This window comes from Phaseolus vulgaris, chromosome 7, assembly GCF_051622355.1.
Source record: "Phaseolus vulgaris cultivar YP4 chromosome 7, ASM5162235v1, whole genome shotgun sequence".
In the NCBI taxonomy this organism is placed as follows: domain Eukaryota; kingdom Viridiplantae; phylum Streptophyta; class Magnoliopsida; order Fabales; family Fabaceae; genus Phaseolus; species Phaseolus vulgaris.
The window spans coordinates 53,614,609-53,628,230 of NC_143504.1; the positions used below are offsets into that span (position 1 = coordinate 53,614,609).

General features: G+C 29.5%; 1 protein-coding gene across 1 annotated transcript; it reads right to left on the reverse strand.

Moving 5' to 3' along the window:
• Positions 1 to 3,297: 3,297 nt before the first annotated feature.
• LOC137830234 (putative polygalacturonase) lies at positions 3,298 to 7,193 on the reverse strand. Its single transcript, XM_068637432.2, has 6 exons — positions 6,977 to 7,193; positions 5,754 to 6,062; positions 5,149 to 5,269; positions 4,852 to 5,026; positions 4,696 to 4,766; positions 3,298 to 4,363 (listed from the first exon to the last, which is right to left on the reverse strand). Exons 1-6 carry the CDS (start codon positions 6,986 to 6,988, stop codon positions 3,690 to 3,692), a joined length of 1,362 nt encoding a protein of 453 aa, XP_068493533.1. The 5' UTR covers positions 6,989 to 7,193; the 3' UTR covers positions 3,298 to 3,689.
• Between the last annotated feature and the right edge of the window lie 6,429 nt (positions 7,194 to 13,622).

Here is a 13,622-nt window from a genome sequence, read left to right on the forward strand (position 1 = left end):
GAAGAACTAAAAAAAAATAAGTCAATATTCTCACATGACCATTATTTATGAAAATTTTATGATTTAATTTTAAATAATATGCTAAATATGATTTTAGATCCATAATTTGCTTCTTGTAAATTTAATTTCCTGTTTTAGTCGCACATTTTTTATATATTTTTTAAATGTGAGGCCAGTTTTGATTAAAGATGATGACAGTATTCGTTTTTGCAACTCTTTTCGTTGTAAGAACAAATTAAATTACTCAACAAATGGAATTTATTTTTATCAATAATGTAATGAATAGTAATAGTATTAGAGAATAAGATAATTGTTAATGTTCTAAAATGGAGGAAAACTTACGTAAATAGTGGGCAAGAGAAACCTAGAAAAATTATAAGTGAACAACAATTTTTATCTGTAAGTCTATTTAAAAAGTTTAGTTAAACCCAAACTCACATTTTAAAAATAATATCAGAAATTATTTTAAATTTATATTTAGAGTCGCCTATAATATGAATTACATATCAATCTAACGTAAGAAGATATATTAGGAAAAGAAAATCTAAATTTCATATCGAATATAAATTAACTTAAAAGAAATATATAAACGATCAATAACTTACACAAACAAACTAGTAATAAAACATTTAACTTTAATAACTTTATTTTATCAAATCCTTAATTTTAAAAATGTAACAATGTGATTTTTTAAGGTTCTGCCAAAGTTAAATCCCTCACTTTTAAAAAATGTAACCATGTGATTCATTTATGTATTTAAATTGATATAGTTTTTTTATCGGCAATAAAATTTAAATTGATATAGTTAATTCTATAAATTGTTATTAAGCATTGGTTATAAATTATATTATGCTTAAATTAAATTGCTAACATTTATTTATAAATGATTTTATTGCTAATTGGGGGAAAAGTAGTCACATTACTGTATTTTTAAAAATCAAAAGACTCAATTGAACTTTTTTATTAAGAATGGAACCAGATTAAATAAATAAGTTAATAATAGAAGTAAAAACGCAGTTAAACCAAATATCTATTAGTTTCTCTTTTTTTTTTCATCCGGGAACAGAACTGAAGGCATAATAAAAGCCTGGGAGTGATATTATCTGGTGGAACTAATAAATTGTTATCGAAAATGTTAATTTGATAAATATATAGTAAAATATTCTAATTTACAACCTTTCAAAAAAAAATTATCTTTTTACATTACTTACATTTTCGTAAAAATTATTTTATTTTCTACTAGAATAATTTGGAGACAACCTATTGGACTCAATTGTTATTGAGGTTCATTATTTTGTGAGTATAGTGTTGGTGAAGAGAGTGATATAAGGAAAAAGAAAAGGTTTACACTGTAGTGGTATGGGGCCATGTTATTTGGTGTGTGGGGCAAAATCTAGCACTTAGGATATCTTTGTCCCAAAGACAAGAAGAATAGTTATGAATGTAATGTAATAATATCTGCATATTGTTGAAATTTAGAGTGTGCATCCCTTTCATAATTATTAATAGGTTTAATTACCTTATTCGTCCCTATATTTAATATTTAATTTATTATAATAATTTTAAAAAAAATATATTAAAAAATGGAAATTTCCGTTAATTCTCAAGGTCATGTATTACTTATGTGGCAGAAAGAATAGTAAAGAGAGTGTTTATGTGGAAGAGAGTGTTTATATGAAAAGATGTGAGATTGAAAATTATTATTATTATTATTATTACTATTATTATTTTTATTTATTTATTTATTATTTTTATTTTTATTTTTTAGTTGTATGTTCATTATACTTAGTACTACCTATTTTGGAATGTTACAAATCTTGTGCTACATCTTTAGCAAGTATACTGAATTATACCAAATCGTACAAAAGTAATAACCAAGTTGTACAAAAGTAATAAAATGGACAGTGCTAGTATCATTTTCCTAAGATATTTGTGTAATACTAACAAAGTATACAAATTCTTATTGTTTAAATTAAATAACTTATGAAACTTTATTATAAAGGAGACTATAAAATTTTAAGAGTCACTAAAATACTAAAACAAGTAAACTAACAAGTTCGGGAAGCAAATAGAATGAAGATGTTAGGGTTAGATTTCACTAAACACCAATCTCTTAAAATGTGATACCCAATCAAACACTTTGACTTTCAACATTAACATAAATCATCAAAACTATCTCAAAACTTAATTCTTTAAGTGAAAAGAACCTAAGTTCCTTTGTTAAGCATTAATCCATGGTGTAAGTCAATAAAACAACTTGTTTTAAGATAAATGATTAGAAGATGACCAATAAATAATATACTTATTTCTAGATACACGGTACATTGGGTGTTTAATCTCAATTGAAGACAATGAGAGTATTTTTAAATTACCAACAAAAACCTAGAAGGAAAGTTATGGGTGATGTCCCAGCAACGCAAAGTACAAAAATAAAACATTAATGTTAAATAATAAAGAAGATTATATATATATATATATATATATAAAGTTTAATGTAGTTGCATCTAACCAAAAAAGAAGTTAGTTACTTATTCATGATGAGAAAAAATTAAGAAAATAGATTGAAGAAACATGTAAATATAATGAAAGTTTTCAATTGACCACCCATTATGTGTGAGAAACTTCCTTTTTTTTCAAAACCCTAGCTCTCAACCCCACATACATGAATGATCCATGGATCAAAATCAGTTTTAAATTAGCTCATTCTTCAAAGTTTTACTACAAATTCTTTTTTTTTTTTCAATGGAAAATTATATATTTCTATTCATATGTTCAAAAAGAAAAAAAATATTAAACTTAATCTTATGTGAGTATGATGAAGATTAAGACTATCCAAAATAGAGCTTGAGAACATGTTATATGGGAGAAAGTTAAGGTGAGTTGGTATGGTTTTATATGGTTGAAATTAGTGGTGACAAGAAAATAGTCCTCCACCGTAACCTAGTTATGAATAGCTGTTTAGCAATTACAACATGTTTAACATGAGAAAACCACTTACCCGACACTAGGACAGGAATCTTTTAACCTTCATTCACTCCCATAACTCCTTATAGTACTTCTCATCCCATCACAAACAAAGTAATTCATCATAGCACAGACATTAGTTTTGTTTTGTTGTGTCTATTCTCTTTAGAATGAGGTGTAAATGTAAGTTTGATGTAAACATTTCTTGCAGACACTAGAGGCTTTCCTTTCCCACTTAGTCTGAAATGTCATCCTTTATTCTAAATTTTATCAATCCAAAAAAAGATGCAATATCAAGAAATAATGAACAAATATGGTCTAAAATAAAGAGACTTATGCAAATAAAACCTTGATTTTGCCAAAACCAGAACATCAACATCCTCACAATGCCCAGCCATGGACAAGAAATTGTAGCACTCCATATTATACATGGTGAAAGCAAATAGCGTCTTAGGCTGTACACCAACAACAAAAATTTCTTTTACATGAATGAAGAAATCGAGGTTGTACATAAATAGACTATTCAGAATTGACACCACTCTAGATGGACTTTTCATGCACAGACAAGAGGAAGGTTCATTGAAATGTTGAAGAGAAAGAACATCTTTACATCAAGAATTTTCTTTTATTGGAAAATTGTAATGAAGTTCCTGATGGAATATGAATGTTGTGTCTCATGTACAGGTTGAATCAAAGGAATGACTAGATTCTTAGAGATGGTTATCTCATGCGCTTGAGACATAACTAGACGACGGATGTAGAGAAGAAAAGCTGGACGAAAAGTTTGACTGCGTGTTCAGCAGGTTAGGACATGGCTCAGGAAACACATCCTGAGAGACTCCCATTACATTAGAACAAAACCACGAAGAAGATGACTCAGAACCAGTAGAAAAAGTCACGTTTGAAAGGAAGATAGGAGTGAAGGGTGAATCAACTATTCCAGAAAAATTCCCAGCAATAGCAACATTTGCACCAATCACATTCTCAAAAGTAATGTTACCAACAACAGGAACTGCATTAGGATCATACTTGTCATCTGGATGGGAGCCAGAGAATCCTGTCATGCCGATTCCCAAGTAAATATTTTCCAATTTTGTGTCAGAAATTAAGATGTTTCTCATATAGCCACCTCGACCCCTAGTTGTCTTCAGTTCAATGCCAATTGTCGAGTTTATAATATGGAGATCCTCTGCAATTATACCAGATATGCCTCCAGACATCTCGCTTCCAAATGCTAGGCCAGCACCAGATGATGATTGTAGATGAACACCCCTGATGTGGACGTTCGAGGTTGATTTTCCATAGGCAACTCCATATTGATCCCAACCACTCTTCAGCACAATTGCATCATGACCAGTGCTAATATTGCTGTTGTCAATGCAAACATGGTCGGAAGAATCTGCAAGCAGCAAATACTAATGAGTTCATCTAGAAAAAACAGTTTACTTCCAAGAAACCAATGTACGCTCACTACATGACTAAACCTAGTTTGGAATGTAAAAACATAAAGAAAAATCTTTTAAAATTGCATAAACAAATTAGAAAACTTGTGAAATGGAATACACCAACTATGAGAATTGAGAAAGCTACTTTCTTCATTTGTACTTAGAACTCTTACTGCTAGTTAAATAAAAAATTTAGACAAGTAAAAGGTTCATGGTTCAAATGTGAGGGTTTGTATTACATAAACAAATCTGAAGTCACAACACAAGTAATAATTTATCAATTTACCTGGAACTATACCACTTGTGTAAGGGAACTCGGTTGGAGCATGAGCTGTTATGTTTTGGATTCGAACATTGCTGCATGCATTGTGAAAGATACATATAAAACAAAATAGTTCCATTTAAAAAATAAGTCAGAGACAGAAACATGAACCACTTGTACCTGCAATACACTGGATGAATGCTCCAAGCAGGAGAGTTTAAAAAGGTCAAATTTGAGATTACGATATTATCAGAACCAACAAGTTCTATAATATGTGGTCTGCTGTAATTTAAGGAATGAGTTCTGATTAGGTCCCACCAAACAGAACCCTGCCCATCAATAATTCCATTGTCACCTGTTGCAATTATTAATTATTAAATTCACCAATTTAAGTCTGGTAGCACAGCAATGTTCATCCTATCTAATAAATACTTCAAAAAGAAAAATAATAATATTGTAATGGACGAATATCCCTGCCTGTAATCACCACATCACTTAAGTTGCGTCCATAAATCAAACTGCAATATCTCCCACCTGGAACATCAATTCCCCGACCATAGGATGGTAGGGGATCCACAGCAGGCCAGTGTGCATAATCCTGAAATGATACAAAACGAAAGGCACATGTAAAATTTTCTGGAGTGAGCAGAATTGGCATTCATGTAATATTGTCTATCGGCAGTTTCCTATGCAGATTGCAGAAAAATCACTTCATATACACTTTATATGCTCCAGAAGACAGGCAGGATTACAAGATCAGGCAAGGTTAGAAGAATAGAGTTGAAGATTTTATTTTGTTTCTCCATCTGCGTTTTTCTTAGCAGCTATTGAATACACACATAAAAAAACTCTACTGGTAAGAATTTGAATAACGTTTGCAGTACAAGTACAACATAGATTTGATTGAAAATATAAAATGCTGCCAAATACTGAGTACACGAATTTCCCACCCTGATTGAATTTCGTGAGACAATTTTGATAGAGTGCAAGAAACAAAAGCATTTGGTAACACTTAGTTTTTGTCTATGAAATGGACAAGGTAATTGGAATGGAGGCTAAAAATTCAAGTTAATGATTAAAACCTGCGATGCAATGATGGTTGCTCCTCTTTCAAGGAAGAGAGTGAGGTGGCTGGTAAGGTTGAAACTTCCGGTAAGCCATCTGCCCGATGGAACATATAGTTGAGCACCACCTTTGTCGGCAAATGACTTGACATAAAAAACTGCATTTTGGAACGCAACTGTGTTCAATGTTTTTCCATCTCCAACAGCCCCAAACTCTAAGATTGACACACTGTGAGGCCTAGGATTCAACACTTCTTGCTTACACGGTCCATGATCATCTTTACCTCCCAAAGCAGTGCTTAATACTATGAGTAAAAGCACAGTTACCTAGAAAGAAAGAAGAAAAGGAGAAGATTTAAAGCACACTGCTAATTGGGTAAAAACAGTAAGAAGGGCAATGTGGACACCAAAACATAAGATACGATGAAATAAAAGTCATTAAAACTTCAACAACAACAAAAACTAGAGCTTCAAGAGCAACATAAATACTCCATTTGAGCTTCTTCTTGCAGAGATTTTGCCTTCTGCCCAGAGAACAAAGCGATTGCTAGATAGTAGTAATTACAGAAGCAAAGGGCAAAAGACATAAATTGATATTAAAGGTTTAAACACTTCACGTTTTCAAAAGGAAAGAAACCAGGAATATTTGTGGAACTGCCTAACAATTAACAACACAAGCTTAAAGCAAGCTAACTAAATCAGATATAACTTTTAAAAACGTCCCAGGAAAAACGCAGGGCAATTAATAGGTATAATTAGGATAATTAGAAACCAGATTGAAACATGGAATTCAAACTAGGATAGCATGGATATTAATAGAAAATTTCCAGCTAGACACTCATGAAAAGGCTGGAATAGGAGAAAGCAATAGATCATAAACATTGATAAATAAAATCTCTAGACCCCTTTTTGAGAGACACGGAAACAATGTCACACTAATCAGCCACGGCGCAATCAATCACTGACCAATATCCATTAAATTCGCCTCCGCGAGATCCTTTTCGATTCGAGAATTGATCTTGACAACAAAGGGTTGACACAATTTACCACGAAAACCCAAGGCATTATACCAGAATTTAACATCGAAAGTCACTACAAAATCCGAAACAAAGACCGAGATCAATTGTGGGTATTGGGTGAAAAAAAGAAAAGGTTTTTGTTCGGGTAGAACATAAATGAAAACAAAACATCCCACAATGAAAAATCATTTTTTTCTTCTAAATTCTCAACAACGTACTTACTAGCCTCTTCATGGGTCTGTTCCCCTCTCCAAGAAAGAGAAATAGGAAGGTGGGAGAGAAGCAGAGTGTGGAGTGAAGAAGAGGGTAGAAGTAGAGGTGGAAGAAGAGGAAGAGAAGAAGTGGTATTTCCTATATAATGCCAACCAAGTACTAGAAACAATAAAACAAACGGGGGAGGTAGTCGAAAGCGACTGCTATAAAGGAAAATGCCAGCTCCTCATTTCATTTTCCTTATTATGTACTATATTAAACAAATTTCCACGCACACAACAAGGACACTGGATTATAAAATATCAGCAATTCTCACTTTCATTTTCTCCTTAATCTTTTCGCTTACCCAGAAAATATCAATTTTATGGTTCCCTCTTGCCGACATACAAAAAAAACCCTTCCTCACCATCAAAACTTCCCTGAAAAATCTATGCATTTTATCTCTAAATTTATATATAAATATTTTTAATATTCACACTTTAAAAAAAGTGTATAACGTAATTTCTAATATTTAGGAAATTATTTACTTAATTTTATTAGTTGAGAAACTGTTTGAGAGAAATAGCATATTATTTAATCGCTGAGGTCAATGTGATTGGGTTGATGTGTAGACTAATTAATTACGTAATTCATACTTAAGTGACATGTGACTGTGTGAACAGGTGACAGATTTGATCAGTTCTCCTTCCTCTGTCAATCATTGCTCTTATATAATATAATAATAATAATATAATAACATTTTTTAAAGAAATGCTGTTATCAGATTCATCCTTGTCTGGAGTATCAAAAATAGAATAGGAGTACCACAAATTTTACCTTCCGTGGTTTGGAATTATTTTTCTCAGTGAAAGAAAGGAAGATTCTTTTTTCTTATGTATGATATTTTTTATCAAATAGGTGGACCTTAAATTATTTTTTTTCCTCTTTATTTATATAGATTATTTAATTTAATCTTTATATTTATACATTGATATAAATATGAATACAACACAAACATAATCATAGAGACGTATAATTTTTAAAATTAGGATAAAAAATATAAATTTATATATTATATAATTATATAAATTGACTATAAAGATTTATGTAAATAAATATATTTCAGATTTTTTTGAAATAAAAAATATTTTTCATAATTAGTTCAAAATGATTTATTCCTTATTTTTATAATCATAATAAAAATTTATACAATAAATTTGAGTTTTTAAAAAATTAATGTATTTATTCTTTTTAAAATCATGTTAGAATTGTATTAAAGTTGTCAAAAATTCAACAAGTATTTTTTAAATTGAATATTCAACAAGTATCTTAAAAGTGTTTTACAAGTCTCGATGATACTAACACACCATTTAAAAAAAATATCATTACTAAAAAAAAGTTTACAAAATTTTAAATAACATCAATTTTATTTTTTTCATCCACTTGGTACAAATGATGACTAAACTGTGAATAAGTGATAAAAGAAGATCAAATTTAATAATCAATTAAACACTAATCATAATCTATTAAAGTGTATCTATGACTTTTAGAAAATTTAAGATAAACTATAAAACCGATTAAGCACTATTTATAATGGATTAAATACATATACTTTTTAACTAGTCTAAAAAATAAAAAAAATAATTGATTTTAATTAACTTTAAGTATATTTGAAAACCGAATTAATCAATTGTCAATTTTACTATTGCATGCAAACCGTTTATCCTAGTACATAATTTAAATTTATACATCTTCAAAAATAAACTATTGAAGAAGTGTGTGTTTTCAACATATTGGTCATTTGTTTAAGGTGTTTTTGTGATTTTTTATTAAAAATATACAGTATGTGTCATTGTATAAAAAATAATATAAAATTAAAAGAAGAAAACAAAAATATGGACACTAAATTAAACTCATGCAAAAAAAATTATAGAAACTCTAAAAAATAATCTAAGCAATTTGAGAGTTTAAAAAAAGAAAAAAAAAGTGTTTTGGTGATTTATTAAAGAAAAAAATATATGTGGCTATTATGATTTAATAGTTAAATCGACAATTGATCCATGTGGTTTTCTTGCTTCCTCTATTGCTTGCTACACCTCAAAACTCACTTGTTTCATCACATTGCTCCATGACATTGCTTGCTCCACTGCTTCCAACTTTTTCAAAGTCGCAGTAGTTGCAGTGCCGTGTTCTTGTATTTTGGTCACACCTTTGTTACTCTTGTGCCTCGAGAGCCACCACCACCAAGATTCTTTTGGTCCTCCCGCGCCTCTAGAGCCACTACGACACGCCACCACCAGCGTAGTAAATTTTATTATTTTATTTTTCATGTTATTTATTTATTTTTGTTTTTGCAATTATTACTTTTCATGAGTTTAATTTATGTTAAATTATAAGTATAATTTATTTTATTTAGACTGTCCAAATTTTGTTAAAGTTGAGTTATCTTCAATTTTTCATTTGAGGTTTAATACATTTATTTGTACGGTACTTCTTCAATTGAAAAAATTTCATAAGTCAAACTAAAGTTTATATAAAAATCAATCAAAATTATACCGACAATAATTGAATTAAAATTTGAATTGTTCAATTAGACAATTTGGGAAGAACATTTATTTTTTTATTAGTTCAATATTACATAACAATTAATCTATATTTATATATTTTATGTAATTTTGGTTCATTGTACTTTGTTGATCTTCGAGTACATACTTGATTATGGACATTTGGTGTCACTACTTTCATTTCGTGTAGCTGAAAGACTAGTGTGAAATGCTGCCGAAATTTTGTGAAATATAAGGGATGATGATGGAAGGTTATGTACAATTGAACTATAATAAAATTGAATCTTCTCAGATGGGATATGACCACACCTTTAAAAAAGATGTGAGATTTTACATGCATTTAGACACCGAATAATGTCAATGATGATTATAGTATGGATCAAAATTTGATTAATTCACCATGCATAAGTGATGAATACGAGAGGGGTATAATAGTTTATACAATTTGTGCAATGTAATGCCAACAATAATGTTGATGAAATAAAATTTAGATGTTCTTATGTTAATTGTTTAAATGAGAGAAAATTATATGCTACCAAAATTAAGGAACACCTTTTGTGTGACGAGTTTCTACAAAATTATACAACTTGGATATGACATGATGAATTATTACCTTTAACAAGTATGTACAAATCCCAAGAATACGTCGATTCTACCATGGATGATGGAGCAAAGGAAAATTGATTGGACATCATGATTCATGATGTTGGACTGAGTCTTTTGCTCAAGTGCAAGGATACAAAAGTATGTCTAGCGATGCAGAGACTCTCTTGTATCCTGGATCAACTAATTTCACATGGTTATCGGCAATGTCAAGACTGATGAATTTGAAAGCAATTAATGGATGCACTTATATGAGCTTCACATAATTGTTTGTTTTGTTGAAGGAAATGCTTTCAAAGGAAAATACTCTACCTAATCGTAATTATGAAACTAAAAAGATTATATGTTTGATGGGTATGGAGTATAAAAAAATACATGCATGTCCTAATGATTGCATATTATACAAGAAGGACTTTGAATTGTTGAAAAAATGTCCAAGGTGTGGGTTTACAAGTTGAAAGACAAAGATGGAGATAATTTTCAAGAGATGACAAAGGATGGACCTATGTGAAGGTTGTGTGGTATCTTCCTATCATTCCAATGATTAAGAGTTTCTTTACAAATCCAAATGATGCTAAAAACATAGGATGTCATGCAAATGAGAGAAAATATGATGGCATGTCAACATCCTGGTGATTCTATACAATGGAAGAAATTTAGAGTAAAAAAATATCCAACTAGGTTTAGCCACATGAAATTAATTTGTTTAGTAATTTGAGTACAAACCACAGATTATGGTCTGTTTTACTAGCTATTTACAACTTACCTCATAAATTGTGCATGAAACAAAAATACGTGATATTGTTATGATGATATCCAGGCCAAGCAGTCAGGAAATTACATAAATATTTATCTAAGTCCGCTAATTGAAGATTTGAAGTTCTTGTGGGAGTAGTGTGTTGAAGTGTTTGATGGGTTTGCTAATGAAACATTCAAGATGCATGTCATGTTATTTTGCACCATCAATGAATTTCCTGCATATAGGAACTTGTCGGGGTATAATGTTAAGGGTATAAAGCATGTCTTATCTATGAAGAAAATATTGCATCTCGACAATTGAAACATGAAAAAAAGATTATATATCTTCAATTTTTCATTTTTTTTGTATTTCATTGCTTTATTATGTTAAATAGTATATATTTTTATCATTGCTTTATATAAGGTAAACACATACAAACAAAATTGCAACGAGTAAAAAGTATCATAAAAAATCAACATAATAGATTGACATAAAATCCTATAAGAATGAAAAAATATATGTCTAAGAGTTAGTAGAATGTACCAAGCGAATCAAACTGTAAAAAATTACTAAGCGAATGGAGTAAAATACAAGTTTGCAATTATTGAATTCGAAATCTATGAAATCTGAAAAGTGTTTTGCCTAAATCTATTGAGATAACATTAATAAGATCAATCACCACATTCGATATATTATCCATTCTAAGCTTTGAAGGTTCATCATAGTTTTCTCCTTAAAAGACACATAGATGAGTTGAGGAAGATGTATATAAAATATCATTGATTTCAATTTCTAAGTGATGTGAGACTATATTAGATATATAAAAAAAAGGAAAATAAAGATATATTATCCACTGAAGTTACACAAATTTAAAAGAGTTTATGTTATTAAATTGAAGAAAGTTCAACACTGGCTCAAAAATGTGCAAGTTAAATTAACTTCCAAATTAACACAATGATTGATGTATAAAGGGCAAAAACATTATAGACTTATAATAAGACAAAAGACATGGCTAGATGTGAAAGTTGATTTTCTGCTGTAAATTCATTATTTGACTATAGCCAGAAGCACCTCTAAGAATATGAAAAATCTCACTACCCTATATCATTAAACCTATAGTCAAAATAGACATGAAGTTTTGGTATGATAATGGCGTCCATACAACTTGTGCACATGTTTAATAAAACTTGACTTCCTAAATAAGAATTCACTTTAACATAAAAAGGAGTTAAAACTATGCTCTTTTTGGGACAATACTTTACATATAACTAATATTTGAAATCTAACTATTTTTGCTAAATATTACAAATCCATTATTTAGATTCACAAAAACAAATGTATATTTGCATAAAATAAAATTAGGTTAAACGAAACGTTTCTTTTTAAAACGTTTCTGTATTAGTTATTTTAGTTCATAGAATGTAAATGCAATTGGTACTCTTTTCTTTTATAAATACGGTAGAATTAAAAAATAGTAATAAATATAAAGTAGTTATAAGTGACTTTGTACTTGAAGTGTGAGAGAATGCATTTAGTACTCCCTGAATTCAATCACCAAGATTTAAAAATGATTTACAATAAGTTTTTTGTTCTTTTATATTTATGGTCACCTCTAACAAAACACCTGTTAGTAACAATGACAAATGAAAACAAAAATAGAAAAATAACATTGTTATTTAAATGAACTTTTGTTTTGCATTTGTGAATTATTAGACAGTAATTATTATTTATTAATATGCTCACTTGCATTATTTTACAATTATTACACGAGAATATAAAAGAGGGATCCACAATAATAATGTCGAAAATGCTAGGCTGGCGTTACTTGGCTTGCCAGATCAGAACATGAGGGAGTTTCATTGACGTGTCCCACCAAACCCATTTTTCTTCACTCTTTCTGTTTTTTATTCTCCAAACACTACCATTCCAAACCCACTTTATCAGTTATTTTTATAAATTATTTCAAGAAGAAAACATAAAAAAAATATTTTTAAATTTTTTATATAACTTTTATAGGTTTCATTTTAACATGTATATAAATTAATTTTATCTTTTATTTTAAAAAATAATTATTTTGTTCTCTTCTAAATATATCAATATTATTATCCCAACATTAAAAAGTAGTAAATGATATTTGTATATTACACATTTGGCGTGGATGATTTTTTGATATATTTAGATTGTGATTTTAGTTTATGTTTTTGTTGGTTAAGTAAACCGTTCTAATTAAATATGGGTTGAACTATTTCTGAATTAGTTTCTCAAATAAAACGAAACTTGTGGATTAGAGGAAAGCAAATGTTATATGTGTACGTAGGGCATGTTAGGTTTCATATACTTGTATTGTGGCTTATTTTACTTTGTTGGAATATTTCTAAAATCTTCATATTTTTTTTTTTTGTTACTGATAAAAAAAGAATACCATTATTTCACTAACATGAAAAATGCTGAAAAACAATAAACCATTTTTCTTTCTTCAAAGTGTTGCCTGCCAGGTTGTACAAAAGTGATCGATCAGGAAAACAAGAAAACACAAATGGATTTTATGGTATAATTAAGAAAACAATATTTTTTTTTTCCTTCACTTAGGTTGATTTAGGTTTTAGCAGAACCCAGAAAGGCAGAAAAAGAGACAAAATATAGCAGAGAGGGAAGAAAAAAATGGTATGATAATTGGGTGGTGATAAGTGGTTGCGGTGATGATAAATTGGCAGAAGAAGTGTATTTGGAAATAGCTGAGTATGAGAGTATGAGACTAAGTGAATGAGAT

What these genes read in the sequence shown, in the direction of transcription:
- LOC137830234 (XM_068637432.2), bottom strand. An exon ending in AAGTGATGTGGTGATTACAG is followed by an intron (nt 5,027 to 5,148) that starts GCAGGGATATTC and finishes TAATTGCAACAG; the next exon opens with GTGACAATGGAATTATTGAT. An exon ending in ATTCATCCAGTGTATTGCAG is followed by an intron (nt 4,767 to 4,851) that starts GTACAAGTGGTT and finishes CAATGCATGCAG; the next exon opens with CAATGTTCGAATCCAAAACA.